Here is a 21,317-nt window from a genome sequence, read left to right as displayed (position 1 = left end):
CCAAATATCAATACAAAGTCATGTGAAAACAAAAACGTCCTTATCTTGGTGCGTTGCGCTGTCGGCTTCAACATATATCATCATCATGTGTACATATAATATAAACAGCAATAGACAAGTATAAGCGGTAATTTCACTTTTCTAACAGTGCAAGTACCTGATTAAACATTCGAAAGCGAGAAAACTGTCAACAAGAAACGAAGCGCTTGTCCAATTGCTGACGTAACGCGCAATGCCGCGACGGCTTATTTGCGCCTTATCGCTTACAGTCAGACAGCAGAGTAGAGCAGTCGTAAGAAACGATTGAAATACACTTGCCCGCCCAAAATTGACTTGCCTGTCAAAATTGAAATAATTGCCCACCGCAGGATAAAAATAATCACTTTCACAATAGAAACGGATAAACAAAAAAAATTTATTTTTGGATATTTTATTTCACTTTTTTCTGCTTGCCTGACAATCACAAATCGACCTAACCGCAGAAGTGACGTTGCAGAAGTGGAAAAAAAATTGCCGGCCGACGTCAGTACCGCAGCGCCGTTATGCTAAAAGCGGAAAATGTCGCTTGGAGGCCGAAAGCTGAAAGCGGTGGAAAAGCGCGCGCGCCTTTTTCACCTGCAGTTTACAGTTGTTTACTTGAAACGCTCTCAGAAACCGCCGCGCGTGAGAAAAACAATAGAACTCGTGAGAAGCGCGTTTTCGAACTGAGCAAACAGAAAAAAGAAACGCAAACATGCACCAAATCGAACCGGATTCTTTTGACAACTGTCTCGACAAACCTGATTGACCAAGCAAAAGCCCACAGCGAACACGTCCATGGCTACTACGCTATGTTGCTCATCGGTCATCGATTAAATTACAGTATACCAATAAATAAACTTGAATATCACTAAATGTTCAAATAATTATTAATTAATCAATTGATGGGAGATAATTTTGATCAAAATTAATTGTTCCAACAACTTTAAACGTTATTTGAAATAAAATAAACTCAATTTTGTATTTTTTAAGTCTTCCGATAAAGCAATACTGCACATGCTTAATGGAAATGTACTAAAAAAATGGAAAACATGGCCAAATGATAACTACTTGCAACTTTTAAGTAACTATTTCTTCTAAGCTCTTAATTTAACTCAAATTCTGATTTTATTTGTGTTTACGTTACACAGCAGAAAGGATTCATTTATTAAATTAACAATTACTTTGTTAAATTATAACAAAAATAGCACTTTTTAGCGTTTTTCCATACTGACTTTACTATTGCACCATGTCAGTTTACAGAATTTGCATTAAAATGTTGAAAATTTGTTCAACATTTAAATCTTGCTTATGATGATGACTAATAGTTTACGATAGTAATACCAGAAAGAAACAATATTTTTCTATAAAGAAATGTTCAGTGTTATTCAATTTAAAGCATCATTGAATATCTCAACAACTTTAATTTGAACTTGATTGTCCTAATATGATAAGTTTACTGTCAGTTTGATAGAATTGTTGCATTTATTTTGTTTAATCGTATGGATGTTGTTTATTGTTAGGTATTTACCACTCTTTCCGGTTTGATAACACTTTCTAAAAAGTATGGTTTTCATTTTTTTATTTATAAGATTTGAAGATTTTTATTGTCATTGCGATAAGTTAGAAGTGAGATATGCTTTAAAAAATTTTTTTGTGATGTAGCAGATTTCTAGCGTTCATTTCAAAGTAAGTTTGTCTGCTGGGATTTTCACTTGCACTTTTCTGTTTCAGCACTATACTGATTTGTAAATTTTGAACTTGCCAATAATCAAAGATGACTATGCGCGTGACAGATGTAAGGCATGAAATTATATTAGTTTTAAATAAGAAGAACAGCATTATTTAAAGCAGAATTGGTGTAAATGTTGATGATATTGATATCAAATCTGTTCATTACATCAGTAAAGATGATTGTTATTATAGTTTTAAACAAAAAATGGGTGATGACAGTGACATAAACAGAATTCACAGCCATCGGGATCCTTTTACCAATAACTTGTCAGATCTCATCAATGCTCTTGATAGATTTTTCGGTGAGCGTCCAACACATTCCAATTCGACGACCGTGAGAAAGGTATACATATACATATGTATGCGCTTAATTTATATATTTGTACATTTCCAATTGTATTCTAAAAGAAACGTATCTGCCATAATATACGCAAATGGATCATCTGCCTATCACTAGGTGAGACGTCGACCGAGAATTCCAATGAATGCAGAGAGTGCTACATCATCTATGGCTAGATCAGCCCATTTAGAGCAACTACATACTTCAGGAATGAGCTCAGGCGAGGGTGCAAAGAATGTATGTGCACACAGTTGTAAATACTTGCAATTCTATATTTGAATTTAAGATTTCTGACACTTTTTAGAATACCGCTGACAACAGTGACAGTGAAAACGAAATCAGCTCTCGATACGTCTTACCTTTTCATAGACAGGTTGGACGTCGTCGGGCAAATTCTCATGTCGAACCCGACAGCATCATGGACACTTCACAAAAAAGGAAAACATATCGTCGAAGGAAACCAATAAAGCGTATGGTTGTGGATTCCTGTTTGCCAGCCGGGTAAATCTTCATGTTTCGTTAACGTTAGACTGTTTCAAGTTAAACGTTTTAGTAAAACTGAAACAAACATGGAAGTGGATAATTTGCCCGCTAGTCGTTTTATTCCATTTGGTGCATGTTTACGCGTTCCGAAACGTATCTGTTCGGAAAGCAGTATGGAACACGATGACAGGTATAAAATGTTTTTGTTTTCGCTTTTTCTTTGTTCATGTGAAGCATTGTTTACTTCTTAGTCATACAGTTCCAAGCAGTGATTCAGAGGATAACGTCAGTAGTTGCGACCATGGTAGAGACGGTGAATAATTGCTTTATTCTATTATTTCATTCATTCATTATCTATTATTACTATTCTTCTATTTTTCAGGAGACGACGAACTGAGTGATTTTCCGACTGCATCTTTTTGCAGCGATTCTTGCGATAGCGACGATCTTGACACTTCGCGTTCTATCTTACGCAAAATAAGGAACAACCTGCGTAACAATTTGTGCGACGGTGAATACCATGCGGTGATTTTTGACTCTACTGACAGTGATGTTAGTCCCAGTGCAAAGACGAAAAAAACAAAATTAGATCAGTGATGTTAAACATTATTATTTTATGACGGTGCTGTTGTTAAATAAACTGAACAACTCTCTTCAAAATGAACAAAACGCATTCATTAACCAAAAACAGTTTTACTTTGCAAATGTTGAACTTGAAAATCACTTCATGAACGTGGGCGTTCTTTTTTGCCTTTGTATAACGCCCACAAAGCAACATTAGCGACTTTTACCACCTTAAAACGTACGCCAGGAATATCGCCGACAGCATGCCCTTTACGACCAAAACCAGCAACCAATACTTCATCGTTTTCCTAAATTTACTTTCGAATGTAATTCGTAAAATGCTGCAATTTGCGCACATACCTCTATGAAATTCAAACAACCATCACGTGGCACAAATGCTGTAATTTTTTTGCCATTTTTGATCAACTGCACTCGAACACATTTACGAATAGCTGAATTTGGTTGCTTGGCTTCAACGCCGCTAAAACGCAAAACGTTTTCAAGTACAATAAATTTCACAGAAAATTCGGGTTAAATTCAACAGTGAACAAAAATAGCGTACACTTTCTCAAGGACAATTCCCTTAGCATGCGATGCACCGCCAAAAGGATTTGCTTTCCATCGAGTGCCCAAATGAGCTTTTTTGTAATCCTTGTCATGCCATCGCTGTGCTTGACGATGAAGTTTCAGTTTCCTTGCAGTACGAATCCCCTTTGGCTTGCCTAAAGGTAAGTTTTACAAAAATAATACAATTCACACTGATCTTATTTACCCATATTGTTAAACTTTCGTTATCCGCCAATTGGTTTACTTCGACAACTAACAATTTTCTTACTGTAATACAGTATGCCTTATTGTATGAAAGTTAAGAAATTGTAAATAAATTGGGTTTTTTGTAATTAAAATTATATTTTAAAATTAAATTATTTTTTAATTATGGTATATTTTTTCATTCTTAATATTTCGTGAACAACAATTTTTTAATGCTAGTGTGATCAAAAAACCGAATGGGACAAAAATTTAAGCAAGCTTTTAATTTAAACATTGCCAGTGAGTAATAATAATTCATATACTTACATTCATGGCTTTTTCTATTGGAAAATATTTTCTCTGAACACCATTCACAAATTAGATGGACTTTTGCATGGAAATTCAGTTTGGACATGATGTAAGTGAACGACAATTACCCAGAAATAGAAGGGTCTGATCATATTTGTAATTTTTCTCCAAATATAACATTTATTTATAACATATAACATTTGTGACAGAGCTTATTTTTCAGAATCTTGCTGTAAATTAAAGAAAATCAAGACTAGTTTTGAAGATCTTATAGATGATTTTGTGCATTTTGAAAGAGTTGGCTGTTTACTGAAACGTCATGACGACTTTCAAAAAAGTTAGCCACGTAATATTTGATATGGATGGTTTGTTGTTGAATACTGAAGATTATTACACAGAAGCTCAAGACGCGTATTTGCGTAAATTCGGCAAAACTTTCACGTGGGAGTTAAAGTGCCGTCAGATGGGACGTACTCAACGTGAAGGTTTCCAGTTGGTGATCGATGAATACAAATTGCCAGTGAGTTTAGATGAAATGCTTGCTGAAGTGAACAGTCACTTGGAAAAACTGTTTCCCCATTGTCAACTGATGCCAGGCGCAGAACGTCTGGTTAATCATTTGCATAATCATCGGATACCGATGGCACTGTGTACTGGTTCGAAGGAATATTTCTATCGTATCAAGAGTCAAAATCATCAGCAAGTGTTCTCAAAATTTCATCATTGCCTATTCACATCGGATGATCCAGAAGTGAAGCATGGAAAACCGAATCCGGATTGCTTTTTGATTTGCAACTCACGTTTTGCAGAACCGCCTCTGACTGAAAAAGTGCTAGTTTTTGAAGATGCAATCAACGGCGTGGAAGCAGCTTTGAAAGCAGGCATGCAAGTGGTGATGGTTCCTGATCGTCGAATGAGCACTGAACTTCGACAACGAGCAACACTTTGCATAGAGTCACTGTTAGATTTCAGTCCCGAACAATTCGGCCTTCCAAGTTTTCCCAATGACGAATGAAGCGAGTAAGTGCTTTTTTCAACTTTTATCTAAGAACACACAATACTTCTTTTTTGTTTCAATTCACCTTTGCTTTTTAGTTTTCTATTCGAATTATAATCCCATTGATCAGTTGGATTTCAGAAACCAACTGCTCAAGTCAACCGCAGAAGCTAATCGCAAAAATTCCATTCAACCTGTTTTCAACTTTTCAAGAAGATGGCTAATCAACTACCGCTGCTTCTCTCTGATCGAACGTGTGCAAAATCAATACCCCCACACGCCAATTGTTGTTCTTGCTTTCACGTTCAAGCTAGCGGCTGCTAGTTTGCAAGAAGTTAATCAATCGCGCATGTGCGCTCATAAGTTTGTGCGTTGATTTTTGATTTATTCTTTGGTATAATTTCTCAAACTGCCTATAAATAATTTTATTAACACAGTTCCACTAGTTGATATGTGTGTATGTATGCAAAAAATTTGCTAATAAATTGAAAATAACCGATTGTGAAGAAGTTTCATTGATGCAATGAAAGCATATATTCTTCTCGTTCTCGATTTTGTTGCCGAATCAATTTCGAGACGCGAGTATCTTTGGCGACGAGTTTCCGTTTGGGAACATGTTTCAAAAAAGCTGCCGCCCAGTCACCACCGTTGGAATTCACTTCAAGTAATATGCTCAACACTTGATTCAATGTCAACGATTTCGAACCGCATTCCCACCTGAACATCAATTATTCTGTAATGAACATAAACAAAAAAAAATAAATAATCATAATTCATATCCTGACTTGACATATTTATCGATTGGCAATTTAGCCGCTGCAATGTTGAACTGTTTCGCTTTTCCAAGGGTACAATTGGTTTTGTTCGGCTTGTCGACCATCGCCCCAATGATGTAAACTTTGTCCGGCTCGACTGAATCAAGCATCTTGCGTGCATCTGGTGACAAGTAGACCAGTTGTCGAGGATCGTACAGCTTAGTGAAATTTTCCGAATCCATGTCCAGCATGTACGTTGGCAGACCGCCCATGAAATAACGTTGCGATTCTGACCAGGAGGGGTGGTGGAAATTGCAATCGGTGAGGTGAACAGCAAACGGGGTATGGTGGTTCCGATTCACGTAATAAGCTTCCCGCAGTTGAATCCAAGTCAGGTCGGTTTCAATTGGTGACAATTCAGACAAAAAGCCCATGTCGAACACTATTTTCGGGGCGAACATTGATGCAAAAATCAAACGCGCATCATCGATTCTTCAAAACAAAATGCTCATTTGTTTATTTATATGACAAAATTAATTTAATTTAATTCGTGCTACGCAAACTCACTTATTCATGGTCGTATCAATTATTCTGCGCATGATAAAATTGTGGCCAAGTGCATAAGTGATATGCTTGGCGTTGGCACGTTCTGCTTGGATTTTCTCCTTGATTTGCTTACCCAGTTCAATTTTCTCTCTCTTCTTTTCCTCCTCCCTGACATGCCTCTTCTCTTTTTTACCCAAGTAAGTCAAATATTTCAAACGAAGTGTTTTGGTGTCCATCAGCAACAGTTTACGCAAATGCGACACATTCAAATTGCTTGGCAATGTCGCGTCGGCATATTTGTAAAGATTGTATTCATAAATGGCCACTTTAAGACGTTCTTGTTCCGCATCGGTCAACTGCCCACGCCAAGCTTTCACCTCTTCACATTCTTCGTCAATTGGTCCTAATTTTTTACAGTAGCAACGCCTGACCATAACAGCAGCAGATTGGAAAACCTTCTTCCGCCACAACGTCATGCCAATTGACAATGTCTGAGAAATGAACATTTTCTGCAATTTGAAAAACATATACATAAAACAAGTGATTTGAAAAAAAATTATGATATAATAAGCAAACAGGCAATTCCTTGTCTAAAATATTGCAAATTCACTAACTAAACACGACATAATTTTTATTCATATTGGCATATGACGAATATGAAATTTATACTGCATATGACTTAAGTGCCTTAATTAAAATCGTATTATTATTATTATTATTCTCTATCAAGCAGTGAACGTAGATCTTCTCGAACGTATTGAAGCGCTTTACGATAATGGTCATTCACCCTGCACAATAACTCCTCGTTCACCAATTCACGATGAGATTCGGCAAAGTTCTAAAATGACAAAAAAGAAAAACCAAAAAAATCGTTAAAAAGAAAACATTTGAATACCAAAGCGTCACGTAGTTTCAAAATGAAATCAACCACCTCAACTTCAATTTTCGATTGCAAAGTACAATCCACAGTCTAGAGAAGAAAAAAAAATGAAATTTCAATTAATAAAATTAATATTTTTTCAATTCATAAAATATTTTGATTAAATTCTCACAGCTCCAGCCAAAGCTTCCAAATGAAGCATACGCAACCGCGTGTTCACCTCTGTTTGCCTTTGCTTTAACCAGTAAGTGAAAGTTTTCGTATTGCAAAATAATCTATTATTACAAAATTTCATTGAAAATAAAATACACAAAATATTTACCTATATAAGCTGATCCAATCCCCTTTGATACCAGTACGAGAGGGCAAGTCAGCATTTTCGACAAACTTTAAAAATTCTTCTTTGTCAAATTCTCGTAATCGAGGTGCATCCTACAGATATCAACAAAAAGAATAACAATCATATCATGCTTAATATTTATATTATTCAACATACTTTCCAAGGTGAAATATCCTTTTGCAGTGGCATCGTATTCGCTACATACTGTTCCTGAAAATATTTTAAAAATCACTTTAAACATTAAAATCAAATTCAGCTTACCAAAGGAAACAAAAAACTGTGAGTTAAGTCCATAAAGTGTCGACGAATCATCATACTCTGCGCTTCCTTCGGTCGATTAGTATGAATTCCCTTAAAATTCATATTGCTAAGAATAAATTTTTTTTAATTACTTGCTTTCACTCACCTTCATTAACTTTTTCATCAGAACACCGTGTTTTGATAACAGACATTTATATTTAGAAAAAAGGCCTCCAAAAATATTACATTTCAATACTTGCTGCCATGAAATTGAAGTAACATTTACCAGATTTTTCTTCCATTCCTTTCAAACCAATGTGCCTGCGAATTTTATGCGCTCCAGAAGTTCGCTCTAAAAATCCCAATCAAATCATCAAAAAACAATAGTAAAATTGCAACTATTTTTCGTGTACTTCCTTTCCTCTTTGAATCTGTTGATAAACGCAAAACGTGTGGCCAATTTTCCATTGCTTTAATAAAGTACAGATTGGTAGTACCAAGAATTACGTGATGTCTAAAATTATACCATTCTTAATAATAAATAATCAGAAAAGAAGAATACAATTCAATTAATTTACTGTATTCCTGGCTGAGAGAGCAAATATTCTTTGAAATCACTATCTTGAATAGTAAAATAAGGCCTGTAATCATACCGGTATTGCAAAGGCCAAATGAGACTGATCAGGCTCTGAACTACAACCGATGAAACATCAGGCGATGGAGCCATAATAACAATTGGCTAAAATGTATATTATTTAAATAAATAAATGTATGTATATTTTAACCCAAATCTGAAATATTGCCTCGCCAAGGAGAACCAGTTCCCAAAGCATATGCAAATGAGGTAAATATAAAGAAAGGCACCTAAAATTACATGCGTAAAAAATCACAATATCGTTTTTCATAATAAAATTTTCTTACTCATATAAATCTGGTTCATAAACATTTAAAAGTGTATAACAACTTTCATTCATCTGAAACAAAAATAAGAAGCAATATATTTTATTAAGAATGAAAAAAATTACTTTTTGTAAACCAATAAGATCTTCTCTAACACCAGGCTTATCAAGGCGAGAAGGTAAACGTAACTATAAGCAACAGTTCAATTTCAGATGACAACTAATTTTCAAATGTCATTTAATTACCTTAATAACAGATCCCATGAGTGGCAAATTTAACAATGCACCCGGCACTGGTGGTTCCCAGTGATTCATTTCTTGACTCACTAAAACACTAGACATTAACTACATCAAACATAAAGCAGTATTCAATTATAATAAGTAATATATTCTATTGTAAACTATGCAACTGTGATTCGTGTGTTTATCATTGTAATAAATAACAATAGTATACAAAAAATAACTGTACGTGAAAATCTTTCCTGTTTTTTGTAACTACCGTATCACAATTTTATTCTAGACTACCTTCAGCTTGAAAAATTACAGCGTTATAAATCTTTCCAAATTAAAAAAAACAGCACTCCACTGTTATTATTTATAATAAAAAGATCGCACACAACTGGATAAATGGAAAATTTAAATCAAAATTACATTAAAATATTAATTTAAAAAATACATATTCCCTTTTTTAAAATATCAACCAACAAAATGATGCTTCATTAACTGAATTTTTCTAGCAAAAAATAAAAGATACGTTATTTTCAAAACAAAATTTAGTTTTTAATTGAACATGCTTACCTGCTTCAATTAACGGCAAACCGGCGGAAAAAAAAGCTGGGGCAATTTTGCATACAACAAACTGGTAAAAATTTACCAAAGGCAGCTGAGTTAGCAGAACAATTGACTAAAAACAACAAATCAAGTTAATTTCCTTAAAAATAATTTTAAAAAATACTTTTTGGAAGTAACCACGTGGCAGAGAAGAGTCTTTAACTTGTCGAAAAAAAACAAAACCAAAAAAATAATCTGGGTCAATCTGAAATATTTCAATGTCATTCATTTCATTATTCAAATTGCCAATTATCAAAACTTGCTTCTAATGCACTTGGACACATTTTGTTATATTGAACAAGCTGTGGATTTGTAATTTCTTTACCTCGAGAAGATCTTCGAATTCGGAAATAAAACTGCGTATCTCCAAGACAGTCTGGAAATATTTTCAAATTAAGAACATATTGAATAAATAAACAGATACGTATATTACCCGAATTAGAATCAGGAAAAGACAAATAACATATATTTAAAACCTAAAAATATTTCGTATGAAAATAAAACCGATTTTATAATTTATAATGTATATTAGTTCAATAATTATTATAATAATTCAAAAGATGGTACTTCGGTTTTCGTCAGTTCCGCTTCATTTGGATATTTGATCTGAAAAGAAGAATCATCATTGAAAATAACAACAAATCAAAGTATGCTACCTCGAGTGATTGACCAACTTCCAGATCAAAAGTTAATGCACAAAAACAGTGTACCCAGTTGTTGAGATTTTTAAAATATACGCCTGAATTGTCAGGTACCGCTGAAAATTATTCATTAATTAATAAGAAGTTTCAAATATCCTTTTTAATTTTTACTTGATTCCATGGGATGAAGGTTATGCACAAGGCCAGTACCAGCCTAGTTTGATCTTATGTGCCCATTGCAACTACAAAACTATAATTGACAGACAACAATGTATGGCCAAATAAAACAACAATGAAGCAACATACTTATAGAGCTGAAATTCTTACATGAAATGTACAGTAAGAGGCAATCATGTTGCATTATACATAAAATGTTTTAAAAATTGGAAAGAAAACTTTAATTAAAAAAACATATGAATATACAGATTTTCAATTAATTTTATTTGTAAAAATGCCATAAAAACATGAAATGAAAATACAATTCAAATTTGCCTAGTCCTATTGCGCACCGTTCGATTTCAGAATTCTTAATTAAATGTTCAAATGTTCAACATTACAACAAAATAATAAAACAAAGCTATTAATAATTAGTTTTTCATTGAATATATTGAATATCACTGAAATTCATTACCAATTAATAAATGCTTAGTTGATGACCAGGGTATAATTTGTTAATGTAAACATTAAATTTATATAAAGTTGATGTTTTGTAATCGATGTCCATTAGATTACACGTTTGTTTATTTATATATCATTCAGCCTATATTTAATTAACATGCAAAGTTTGCTTTATGATTGATTTATGAAAAGGCAATGCAGTTACATCAGAAATTGATATGTATTTTGAGTACAATAAAGCCGTTTTGTTAATCATAGCTAGCTCTGTCTGTGTACGCGCTTGGCAGGTGCAAATTGAAATCATGCTAGTGATTATCGCATGTTCTGTATAAAGTTCGTCTTACCGGACGCATCATGTATGAGTAGCAGAGTGACATTTATACTGAGGAAAAATTATCCATAAAATACGCAGAGACAATAGCTCAACCAAACTTGCAAACGGAGATGAAAAATCTCGAGCGGACGATGAATTAACATCCACAACAAATTACAGTCAACTAACTTGATTATCAGAAGATATTCATTTGTTTACAGTGACAGCAACCAATTTGCTTATTAATATGAGTTTTGAAAAGAAAACAATTTTTTATGATCAAAAGTTTTCTTTGATAAATGCAATATTTCCAATTGCTTTATTCTACGCGATGTTTGTACCTACATTTCAAAGCTTACAGTAATTCGTTGAGTAATTCGTGAAACTAAAAATGTGAAAATGACAGATTGTCTATTTTTCAAGCATTGAGATGTGGAAAGAAAATGGTGACTGTAATTAATTTGCATGATATCGGTGGTCACGGATGATATATTTTCAACAACTGATATTTGCTTTGACAAAGAAACGTTGTTCAATTTGGCCATCTTCATCAAGCGTGTGGTTGAATATCAGATTGCTGAGCACAATGCCACCATCACCTGAATCAACGAGCAAGCGTGCTCGTTTATATCGCACATCGTACACTGGGCCGGCAACTGCGTATTTCGAGGTGATTGTTATTCGCTTTCTTTGGGTTGGTTGAATTTGAATGATAATTAATTTGCATTCAGATCATCCAAAGTGGCTGTCATGGTCGCGGAAAATGTCTGATCTTGTTCACCACTTCGTCAGTTTATTTGTTCAATTCACCCGAAGGTACGGAACGGCTGTTCTGCGAGCACGGTGTGAAAAATAGTCGTCTGAATCATGTTTTCTACACGCGCGCGTGCTGGGACAACGTGAACGGTTTGAATGGGTTGATTTTGTCGTTGCGCAAAGCCGGATGCGCGGAGCTTCATCTGCACGGTGCGCAGGCAATTACGAAAATTGTCCGAGGAGCTGAGCAAGTTTCCGATTGGTCAGGTCCGCCGTTGAATGTGATCGAACACTGCGACTGCAATGATTCACATTTCGAAGACGATTCCATTCAAGTACAGTATTTGCCGTTGGTTGGCGGTGAAGAATGCAGGTACGTTCGATTGCATCATTACAGATTGTTGTACAGTATGAATAAGCGTTCTAAATGTTGAATTTGTTTTCCTTTCTTTCCTACTGTTGTGTACATGTACTGACAATGAGTGCGAGATGTTGATTTCAATTGCGCTACTGTAGTAGAGGAATAATTTGAAAAGTAGGTTTGTTGTATTTGTTCAGCGAAGAGAAGACGGACGAGCGTCGGCCAACGTTCGCCTATTTTTGCCGAATCAAACAGAAATCGCCGAAATTGTTGTTGGAAAAATGTGCGCAATTGAATGTGCCAGTTGGTCCGTTGTTGGGTCGCCTGCAAGCCGGTTGCGATGTCCAACTGGACGACGGGACGACAGTGCGGTCGGCGGACGTGTTGGAACCGGCGACCCCGTGCCCGACGTTCGTGGTCGTCGAATGCCCGCGTGGCAAAGAGCCGCCGAAGCGGTCTACAATCGAGCGGTTGCTTCGGCAGGGCGAAACGTTGGACGCGGTGGTTCATTTGACCGACGCCCAAGTCTACGAGACGGATTTCTACCAGCGGTGGATGGTGGAATTGGACGGGAAAACTTGCCACGTGGTTTTGAACGAAGCCGTGGCGCCGGTCAGACCCCATTCGGAAGCGATATACCGGTTCAGCGTCCAGTTGAACCGGGTCCATTCGACCATATTCCCGCTTCTTTGCACGCACGACCAGGCGACCGTCGCCGACACTCGATCGCCGCTCCTGTTGACCACCGGCCGGCAGTCGGTTGTTGCCGTGGCCGGCGAACCGTGGCTTCGGTTCAACTTGCGACCCGAGCCCGGTTCGGTGTACAAATGCGCTCCTTCGTTCGACCGTGCGACAATATTGGAACCGATCGACGGTCAACCGTTGGTAGTTGACGAGTTGCGCCGTTTTCAAGAACGTCTTTCCGGCCAAATTGGCGACCAAATTGACCAATATCCGGCGGTGACTTTTTTGGGCACGTCGTCGGCGTCGCCGGTGAAAACGCGCAACGTGTCGGCATTGTTGATCCACTTGGACGACGGTTCGGCCGTGTTGTGCGACTGCGGCGAGTCGACTTACAGTCAGGCATACTTGCGCTACGGCGCCGATGGAATTGGACCACTGCTCAGGTCGGTGAAGTTGATTTTCATCAGTCACATGCATGGTGATCATTTTTTTGGTTTGCCCACATTTTTGCGACGTCGTTTTCGGGCTTATCAAGATTGTCAACTTGAATACGAACCGGTTTTTTTGGTAGCACCTCAAAATTTGCTGCACATTTTGACCATGTTTGAAAGTTTTTCCGGTTCAGTGAAACAATTGTGCAAAACAATATTGACGCACCGTTTGCATCCGTTGACCGAGCAGTCGCAAAAGTATGCAAAAGAAAATATATTGTTTTTTCTTTCTTTCTTTCTTTTCATAACTTTATAATTGTTTGTTTGTTTGCTTCAAAGACATTTACAAGAAGCAATGTTGTCGTTGAATGTGAAGCGGCTCGAATTCGTGCCGGTGGCGCATCCGATGGGCGCCCACGGGCTTGTGCTGACCACCGTTGGTAATAAGACGGTTGTCTATTCGGGCGACACGAGACCGTGTCCGGCGTTGGTCAGCGCCGGACAGGGAGCGGATTTGTTGATCCACGAAGCTACGATGGAAGACGATCTCGCCCAAGAGGCGGTCGACAAAAAGCACAGCACTATCAGCGAAGCGATCGCGGTCGGTCGAGCGATGGGGGCCGGTTTTACGCTGTTGACCCACTTCAGCGGTCGGTACAACAAATTGCCGCTGGTCGACGAGCGCCATTGCAGCGAGTCGATCGGCTTGGCTTTCGACTTTATGCGTGTCAGTTTGGCCGAGTTGGCGGTTCTGACGGAAATTTTGCCCGTGTTGAAGTTGATTTTCCGCGACACGTACCAAAATATGTTGATGAGAACTGAGAAGAAAAATTTTCGTCGAGAACTGAAACTCAAGCAACTGAAGCAGCCACAAACTCAATAATATTATATAATATTCATATTCATTTTTGTCAAAGTATGCTTACTAGTAGTAGTAAAATTATTGTCGAAGAAAAAAAATGAACCGGTTCAATTTTCCATCACATATGGATTTGATATATCCGTTTATATATTTATTTATTTTGTCATTGTTGTTGGTTGTTTTCAAAAATTTGTTTACTATTTCAAGAATTATGGAAGTGCAGAGTGGAATAACTGAAATGGAATTGGACCCGGTATTGAACAACAACAACAGTTCATCATCGGCGCTGTGTTCCGGTGAGGCCGTGGCGAACTTGTCGACCAACAACGACGGCCAATGGCGAGAAGAGAAATGGACGGGCAGTTTGGACGTTGGCAGGACGACTTCGAAAGTGTCGAAAAATCAACTGAAAAAGATGAAAAAACGCGAACGGTGGCTGTTGAGCCGCCAAGCTAGACGCCAAGAGCAGGCGGCCAAGAGGAAGCAGCGCAAAGTCGAGGCGCGTCTTAGAGGCGAACCGTCGTCGGCCGGCGGCAGGTCGAAACGCAGATTGTTGAAACTCAGCTCGATGGAACTGTCCAACTGTAGGCAGCGCGTCGCCGTTGACATGTCGTTCGACGACTTGATGAACGAGCGCGACTTGTGCAAAGCGTTGAACCAACTGGCTCAGTGTTATGCGGTGAATCGTCGTGCCAGAAATCCACTCCAATTCCACGTGGTCAACTTCAGAGGTGAGTAGATTATATAGGGAGTGAACGTTATTATTACTTTTTTTTTGGTTCAAGATTAGAAATATTTTCCCTTTTCTCCAGGTATTAGCAGGGTGAATTTCGACAACATCCCCGGCAACAACAACTGGGATGTTCTGTTGAGTGGAGACGATTATGAGCAATTGTTCGGCCGGTGGAATGTGGTCTATTTGACCAGCGAGTCGCCGAACGTTGTACACGAGCTGGACGAGAGCAAAGTGTACATAATTGGCGGCCTGGTCGATCACAACCATCTCAAAGGACGTTGCTTGGAATTGGCCGAACAACGCCAAGTGGCCCACGCCCGTTTGCCGATCGACGAACACGTCAAAATGAACGCCAGACGTGTGCTGAGCATCAATCACGTGTTCGAAATTCTGCTGCGCTACACGGAAACGAAAAGTTGGCAAGTGGCGATCGAGACTGTGGTGCCCAAGAGAAAATTATTGCAAACACAACAACAAGAACTGCTACCAAACAACACTGCCATCCGAACGTCTGGTGAAACTAACAATGGTCACAACACGTCATCGGACGACTGAAAACCGAAGCAATAATTAATAATAATAATAATAATAACGGCAACAATATGATTTATACGTGTGTGTATGTGTGCGTTGCGTTGCAGTCGGTTTTTCTTCTCTTCTTGTTGTTTCTTGTTATTTTACTTTTTTCTCTCGTTATTATTGACGATTGATCATTATTATTATTATCATTTCCCTGTTATCTATCTTGTGATGAACTGAGAAGAGAAACCAAAAACCAATTGAGGGCAGGAATAAAAAGTATGCAAATTTTTATTCTTTCTCAACCTTACCACCACTGGCGTACGAACGACAGTAATAAGATAGAATTTGCCTGACGGATATGAACACGGGCAAGCTGAGAGGCAAAAACAGCGGAGTATAGATGGCGTACTTTTGATCGTCGGGAAAGTACAACAGAGAAAGCAACGAGTGGTCGAAAAAGGCCGCCTCGAACGCGCCGGCGGCTCGACACGAACTCGCCACCGCCTCGGCCAGACCACCACCACGCTCACCGCCACCAGAAGCTTCGACGCTGGCCGACAGTTGGGCCACACCTTCGGCAATACTGTCGGCGACGTGGTCGTCGATGACGATATTCGAAATGCGCTCCAACAGCCGCAGCAACGAACCGACCGTCACCAACGCGTCCAGCGTACTGTCGACCCACGTGTGCAACGCCAACGTCTGCAATTGCCACGGACACAGCGCCGCCTGGCGGCGTTTCAAGCGCAACCAATCCTGCCCGGGATTGGCTGTTGTTGTGCTGTCGTCGATTCCGAAATACTGGCGCAGCAGAGCGATCAGCGCTAGCTGGCTGTCGGTGCTGTTCAACTTGTCGGACAGCGACAGCTTGGAAGTGTCCTCCACTTCGACGGCAGTGTTGACCACGGTCACGCCACCCCAGCCGGCTACAACGAAACTGTTGTACAACGACCCCACCCCGGTCGGGTCCAAAATGTACAAAGGCCGGTGCACGTCGGGCGTCAAATAGACCAACAAGTGGACAACTGGCAACGTTGTCACGTAAGAGCCCATGAACGATTCCATCGGATTGATCAAATAGGGAAGACGTTTCGAATCGTAATAGAAATAATCGCCACGTGGATCTCGTTCGGGCAAAACTGGGAAATCAATACCGTACAATACTTGCGAATTCATGCTCACTTTTGTCACCTTGAAATCAAATCAAATCAACAAATAAACAAACAAACAATAACTGTTGAGAAATCACCAGCGAGAGTCTGCTCAAAAATTTGTCCAACAACGGCATCTCGAGCTCTGCATTCGTGTCCCCGTGCACAGGTCCCGACGGCGTTGGCTCGACGATGAACAATTCCAACGCGTATTCATTTCTAAGCGGATTCACTACAGTCAGCGTTGTTGGCAACTTTCCCACGCTCTCGTCGTGTTCGACACTGCGGTGAAACGCTTTCGCGACAATCCACTCCAACCGTTGTTCATTGAAAATCACACCTTTCAACGTTTGGGTCAATTTTCTCAAAATTTCCTCCTCGTCCAATTGAACGCGAACAAACAAACTCGCCTGTTGATGGCAGCCGAGGAAAAGATCCACCTCTTCACCGAACAGTTGTGCAATTTGATCCGACACGAAAATTACTCGAACACTGCCCAGCAGATCCGCGCTGGCAGATTCGACATTGAACAAATTGCTTGAATTTCCATCTCCGAAAAATTTTCCCAACTCGTCGTCATCAATTTTACGGGCATTATATCTGTGAACAGTTGCAAATTATCATAAATATAATCATACTGTAACAGTACCCCAAATGATATACTTAAAAAGAAAACAATGGTAAAAATTGAAAATACTCACTTGTATGTTAGTAACATTTTGTCTGAAATTTGTGTCGAATTGTATTCTTCTTCTAGCCTAGCTTGTATTCTTTCTACGGAACTTTTGGCAGACAAATCTATCCAGACGAGATCAACAAAAATTGAAAGTTGAAAAGTAATTTTCGACAAATTATGAATTTCATCATACGGCAAATCAGCTCGATACACTTCCGTAGTCTTCCACCACAGCGGAAACAGTATGAATGCAAAAAACAACACAAAAGATAAAGCGGAATAAACTTTCTCTCGTCTCACTTCTTCGTCCATTCAATTATTTATTCTTTTTCTTAACAAATTTACATTGCATTTTCCTGTGCGGAGTTCTTGTGGCTGAACAATTGCCCGTGGACGGTGTGGTCTAAAATGGACAACTCTTTTAAACTAGAGCAACTAGGAAAATCAACAGTCAATCACATATTCGCTTGATGCTGGACTTCGGTAGTGGCTGTAAAATAACACGACAAAACAAACCAACTGAAAAGCCGCAGAAATATAAATACCGACGCGTACCAACAGTTCAAACCAGCTTTCCGATGGAAGTTCAATAGCGATATTTTCAGAAACTTTGCTAGCAAAGTTCAAATCATCCATATATAATCATATCTTCTGAAAATCAACCTAAATACTAAATCAAGTATTATTTTAAAATCAATCTTATTTGTTGACAAAAAGCTAAAGTTTATATAAAATAAAAACTTGCATTGTCACAACAACTATAAATTAAATATTATTAAATACTGGAAATGCAAGAAAGAAACGTAAAACCAAATACAGACATGCACTACAAAAGTACAGTACATGTTACCTGCAGATTACAGTATCCTTTTTGCTTAATATAAAATTATTTTAACGTGTCGTTTGTAATGATTATTTTAATAATAATTTTTTTAATATGTTGTTTTAAATTTCGCGATAGTTGTAGGCACTGTTGGCAAACAAAATTTCTGAAATGCAACTTTTCAATTTTTATTTAACAAACATTGCAGAAATTTAAGTTTTTTAAACGTTAATTTTACCATTCACGCTAAACATTCTAAAAGACGTTCTCCAGTAGTGACACTTGTTGTGGCCACCAAAAAGTGAGAGCCTTTAAAATTGAAAAAAAAGCATTAAAAACTCATCAAATAATATACAGTAATTGAATTCACTTGTTTCTTGTGATGACAAAAACCGCAAAGCTGAAACTTCAGCGGAAGTTACGCCACCAACAAAAAGCACAAGAACAATGTTTCTTCTATTTTTCGATTTTATTCTTCCTGAAAATTTGAAAAAAGAAACTCTATATTGGCGTAATTCGCATTATAAAAACATTACTTTCATCACCAGCTGCCAGCTTAGTGATCCCAGGAACTTTGGATAAATTGTCCATAATTTCTGTCCAACCAGGTTTCGCCCATTGTTGACAGAGCCGGGGTATTAAAGGAGCATATCCGCTGTAAACGTACGACACGTCGTTCGGTTCCTTGATGTGCAGAATTTCATGATTAAACTGAAATATAACTACTACTTACCAGTTCGTTGGTGTGATTGTCGATTATCAAATCAAATAATTTTCTAATATTCGGATATGATGATGCTTGATTTCTGTTGTCGGTTGAATTTTTCGTAAACAAACCAACCTTTTCCAATTCAACAAATAAAAGCAAGTACTGATATCCATATGACTAAAAACAAAAGAAAAAACATCATAAATCATACATCGTTCAGCCGATCATTTCAACTTCACCTGCAAAAATTCTCGTCTATACTGATCGTACAGTTTCGTTTTCAAACCTGCGTTCGTCAATGACTGTAGACACATGAGTCGCAGAACCTTAGAAAAAAAACATATTAAAGCCTGAAAAATAAGTGTTAAAAATTCCAAAATAAATTAAGTTCACTTTCAACATTGGTTCCTTTTTGTTTATGCATTGTTCGATGAAAGTTGAAAGACTGTTCGAATCGATACAGTTGAGAAATTCTTTGAAAATATACCATATTCATTTTTGTAATGTTCAATTGAAATTGTACAAATATACCTCTTTCGCAGGATAAAGTGTTTGAAAATTCATCGCTCGCAATTACTTCTTTGATCAATTCGGCTACACTGGTGTGCAAAGCAGCCGCGGAACGACTGGCCTGCAGTGTGGGAAGCTTTTTCACAAATTCCTTGTATTCTCTCACCGAATTTGCCGTATGTCTTTGCTGAAGTTCAAAATTACCACAATTCATTGTTGGTTGTCATTACATTACAGTAATCAAAACAGTGAACTTGCATCAAGCTGACGTGAAACTTCTTTGATACTTTTGCTCAATGTGGAACCAACTGCGTGAAAGTTCAAATCTCTCAATTCAGAATACAAACACTGTTTTGAATTCAATGAAATTTGTATTCGATCCTGACTGCCGCTGCTGGTCGACAAAATGCCCACTGAATCGTGCGACTTGTTCGCTTCTTCAATATCTTCAAGCGATTCCATTTTCTGCATTTTCACACTCGCTTGAAACGATCGAACAATTTTGTTTCACTTAGACAAAAAGCAAATTCAAAACAAGCAATAATTTTCTTACCACATTTTATGCCAAAAATTTCATCAATTAAACCCTCATAAGTTAGCTGGGTTACCATCGGTGTGACATAATCAATTGACCGGTCAAATATAATGATGGAATCAATGTATGAATCGAAAGCTGTCAATGTACGCCAACTATCGGTCTGCCGTTGCAATGACCAAGCATCGTAAATATCCTGCAGATACAAGATAAGAAAATATTTTCCAAACAGACAAACTCACTTACTTTCGCCATGTTGCCTTTACAATATATGTTATTGATGGGACCGTAAATTTCTTCCAAATGAATCAACCCACGAGATATCATTGAAATCATGTTGTAATCGTCACTGGCAGTTGCGTGCTAAATCAGGCTAAAATCACATAAAAATATGGACAGCTCAACAAAACGAAATTCTGCACAATGATAAACAATCAACATATATAGCAGTGGCTAATTATTGGCTGTAAACTGAGAAAGCAAAAACAAAACTCACAGGAAACCATTCATTTTCCATAGATATCAAATCATCATCCCAAGCATAAAAATAAATAGGCAGTTGTTCAATGGAGGATAATTTTTTAATAATATCGTATCGTTTCAATTCATATTCACAGATGACAGACCTTTGAGGTACAAAAATCAAATGAAATCGCGGGTTGTCAAATTGTTTTAACGTGCTGTGCACAATGTCGGCTACGACTGCTGCGTAGCGCACTTTAGGATGCATCAAAAATACAATCCTTGAACTAGGGTCAGATACAACTGAACCCAACCTTAAAAGTAACATTTGCACAACTTGATGATCCTAAAACCCCAAAAAATGTATTACTAAAATTATTCAATCTGATTCATACTTGCAATTCTTTGAAACCGGTAATTAAATTGAAAGGATTCATCAAATCCACATCCCAAACTAGTGTCTTAAAAATACCATGTCATGAAGGATAAACTGTTATTCAGTGGCACGTGGTATACCTTCGAACCGCTCCATTTGTCAAGAGCACTAAACAGTAACTTTCGACTGACTTCCTTTACTGTGGAAAATGAAACATTGCTGGAGGAAGAATCAGCACTTGCATCCATTATTATTAAACAAACAATTAATAAAAGTCGATTGCAGAAGTTGCACAATGGCAAGTGAAATGTAAATATTACCGTAGTTTAAAAAATATTCAAGGTTGTGAAAATAAAGAATTCATAAATGCGTGATTAAAGAAACCTAATTTGAATTATTACCAATTTTTAAAACGTCCACCTAAATTTTGTGCAAACGAAAATTCTAACTTAAAAAATAGGCAAC

The 21,317-nt window shown here is 37.8% G+C and overlaps 7 protein-coding genes across 7 annotated transcripts; 3 read left to right on the top strand and 4 right to left on the bottom strand.

The window, feature by feature from the left end:
- The first annotated feature begins 542 nt into the window (after window positions 1–542).
- Tsp_05735 (conserved hypothetical protein) lies at window positions 543–3,172 on the top strand. Its single transcript, XM_003379959.1, has 9 exons — window positions 543–812; window positions 1,012–1,102; window positions 1,619–1,640; window positions 1,870–2,095; window positions 2,210–2,329; window positions 2,397–2,593; window positions 2,646–2,765; window positions 2,827–2,888; window positions 2,958–3,172. Exons 1-9 carry the CDS (start codon window positions 543–545, stop codon window positions 3,170–3,172), a joined length of 1,323 nt encoding a protein of 440 aa, XP_003380007.1.
- A 128-nt stretch (window positions 3,173–3,300) lies between these two features.
- On the bottom strand, window positions 3,301–4,304 carry Tsp_05736 (40S ribosomal protein S23). Its single transcript, XM_003379958.1, has 4 exons — window positions 4,217–4,304; window positions 3,702–3,861; window positions 3,500–3,620; window positions 3,301–3,447 (listed from the first exon to the last, which is right to left on the bottom strand). The coding sequence occupies exons 1-4, from the start codon at window positions 4,302–4,304 to the stop codon at window positions 3,301–3,303; spliced, it is 516 nt and encodes a 171-aa protein (XP_003380006.1).
- Window positions 4,305–4,517: 213 nt separating this feature from the next.
- Window positions 4,518–5,571, top strand: Tsp_05737 (HAD-superfamily hydrolase, subfamily IA). Its single transcript, XM_003379957.1, has 2 exons — window positions 4,518–5,158; window positions 5,337–5,571. The coding sequence occupies exons 1-2, from the start codon at window positions 4,518–4,520 to the stop codon at window positions 5,569–5,571; spliced, it is 876 nt and encodes a 291-aa protein (XP_003380005.1).
- A 136-nt stretch (window positions 5,572–5,707) lies between these two features.
- Tsp_05738 (hypothetical protein) lies at window positions 5,708–10,688 on the bottom strand. The gene is made up of 15 exons (XM_003379956.1): window positions 10,655–10,688; window positions 10,343–10,443; window positions 10,012–10,062; window positions 9,825–9,891; window positions 9,102–9,181; window positions 8,878–8,930; window positions 8,370–8,470; window positions 8,203–8,308; window positions 7,978–8,083; window positions 7,873–7,926; window positions 7,699–7,808; window positions 7,549–7,651; window positions 6,518–7,005; window positions 5,981–6,442; window positions 5,708–5,912 (listed from the first exon to the last, which is right to left on the bottom strand). The coding sequence occupies exons 1-15, from the start codon at window positions 10,686–10,688 to the stop codon at window positions 5,708–5,710; spliced, it is 2,121 nt and encodes a 706-aa protein (XP_003380004.1).
- Window positions 10,689–11,844: 1,156 nt separating this feature from the next.
- Window positions 11,845–15,643, top strand: Tsp_05739 (zinc phosphodiesterase ELAC protein 2). Its single transcript, XM_003379955.1, has 6 exons — window positions 11,845–11,952; window positions 11,990–12,387; window positions 12,573–13,748; window positions 13,830–14,231; window positions 14,560–15,083; window positions 15,165–15,643. Exons 1-6 carry the CDS (start codon window positions 11,845–11,847, stop codon window positions 15,641–15,643), a joined length of 3,087 nt encoding a protein of 1,028 aa, XP_003380003.1.
- A 493-nt stretch (window positions 15,644–16,136) lies between these two features.
- On the bottom strand, window positions 16,137–17,749 carry Tsp_05740 (hypothetical protein). The gene is made up of 4 exons (XM_003379954.1): window positions 17,463–17,749; window positions 16,860–17,361; window positions 16,563–16,801; window positions 16,137–16,536 (listed from the first exon to the last, which is right to left on the bottom strand). The coding sequence occupies exons 1-4, from the start codon at window positions 17,747–17,749 to the stop codon at window positions 16,137–16,139; spliced, it is 1,428 nt and encodes a 475-aa protein (XP_003380002.1).
- Window positions 17,750–18,501: 752 nt separating this feature from the next.
- Window positions 18,502–21,100, bottom strand: Tsp_05741 (vacuolar protein sorting-associated protein 33A). Its single transcript, XM_003379953.1, has 11 exons — window positions 20,993–21,100; window positions 20,511–20,822; window positions 20,261–20,377; window positions 20,033–20,210; window positions 19,789–19,961; window positions 19,457–19,666; window positions 19,209–19,319; window positions 18,994–19,146; window positions 18,797–18,944; window positions 18,631–18,738; window positions 18,502–18,569 (listed from the first exon to the last, which is right to left on the bottom strand). Exons 1-11 carry the CDS (start codon window positions 21,098–21,100, stop codon window positions 18,502–18,504), a joined length of 1,686 nt encoding a protein of 561 aa, XP_003380001.1.
- Between the last annotated feature and the right edge of the window lie 217 nt (window positions 21,101–21,317).

The sequence above is a fragment of the Trichinella spiralis genome, assembly GCF_000181795.1.
Source record: "Trichinella spiralis strain ISS 195 chromosome Unknown Scfld2, whole genome shotgun sequence".
Classification (NCBI taxonomy): domain Eukaryota; kingdom Metazoa; phylum Nematoda; class Enoplea; order Trichinellida; family Trichinellidae; genus Trichinella; species Trichinella spiralis.
Note: the sequence above shows the minus strand (reverse complement) of the source record. Positions and strands in the feature narration are given on the sequence as shown.

Bases quoted from the DNA above. Each gene is read 5' to 3' on its own strand.
- Tsp_05735 (XM_003379959.1), top strand. From the start codon at position 543: ATGCTAAAAGCGGAAAATGTCGCTTGGAGGCCGAAAGCTGAAAGCGGT. The intron at 2,330-2,396 runs GTATGTGCACAC...GACACTTTTTAG, and splicing joins CAGGCGAGGGTGCAAAGAAT to AATACCGCTGACAACAGTGA. The intron at 2,889-2,957 runs GTGAATAATTGC...TCTATTTTTCAG, and splicing joins TTGCGACCATGGTAGAGACG to GAGACGACGAACTGAGTGAT.
- Tsp_05736 (XM_003379958.1), bottom strand. From the start codon at position 4,304: ATGTCCAAACTGAATTTCCATGCAAAAGTCCATCTAATTTGTGAATGG. The intron at 3,862-4,216 runs GTAAGTATATGA...ACTTACCTTTAG, and splicing joins CAATAGAAAAAGCCATGAAT to GCAAGCCAAAGGGGATTCGT. The intron at 3,621-3,701 runs GTACGCTATTTT...TTTGCGTTTTAG, and splicing joins GGAATTGTCCTTGAGAAAGT to CGGCGTTGAAGCCAAGCAAC.
- Tsp_05737 (XM_003379957.1), top strand. From the start codon at position 4,518: ATGACGACTTTCAAAAAAGTTAGCCACGTAATATTTGATATGGATGGT. The intron at 5,159-5,336 runs GTTAGATTTCAG...GTTGGATTTCAG, and splicing joins ACACTTTGCATAGAGTCACT to AAACCAACTGCTCAAGTCAA.
- Tsp_05738 (XM_003379956.1), bottom strand. From the start codon at position 10,688: ATGCAACATGATTGCCTCTTACTGTACATTTCAT. The intron at 8,309-8,369 runs GTACACGAAAAA...TGGGATTTTTAG, and splicing joins AGATTCAAAGAGGAAAGGAA to AGCGAACTTCTGGAGCGCAT. The intron at 7,927-7,977 runs GTAAGCTGAATT...AAATATTTTCAG, and splicing joins ACAGTTTTTTGTTTCCTTTG to GAACAGTATGTAGCGAATAC.
- Tsp_05739 (XM_003379955.1), top strand. From the start codon at position 11,845: ATGCCACCATCACCTGAATCAACGAGCAAGCGTGCTCGTTTATATCGC. The intron at 12,388-12,572 runs GTACGTTCGATT...GTATTTGTTCAG, and splicing joins GTTGGCGGTGAAGAATGCAG to CGAAGAGAAGACGGACGAGC. The intron at 15,084-15,164 runs GTGAGTAGATTA...CCTTTTCTCCAG, and splicing joins CCACGTGGTCAACTTCAGAG to GTATTAGCAGGGTGAATTTC.
- Tsp_05740 (XM_003379954.1), bottom strand. From the start codon at position 17,749: ATGGACGAAGAAGTGAGACGAGAGAAAGTTTATTCCGCTTTATCTTTT. The intron at 17,362-17,462 runs GTGAGTATTTTC...AACTGTTCACAG, and splicing joins AAAATGTTACTAACATACAA to ATATAATGCCCGTAAAATTG. The intron at 16,802-16,859 runs GTGATTTCTCAA...TTTGATTTCAAG, and splicing joins TTTTGAGCAGACTCTCGCTG to GTGACAAAAGTGAGCATGAA.
- Tsp_05741 (XM_003379953.1), bottom strand. From the start codon at position 21,100: ATGGATGCAAGTGCTGATTCTTCCTCCAGCAATGTTTCATTTTCCACA. The intron at 20,378-20,510 runs GTGAGTTTTGTT...AGCCTGATTTAG, and splicing joins TGGAAAATGAATGGTTTCCT to CACGCAACTGCCAGTGACGA. The intron at 19,320-19,456 runs GTATATTTTCAA...CTTATTTTTCAG, and splicing joins ACATTACAAAAATGAATATG to GCTTTAATATGTTTTTTTTC.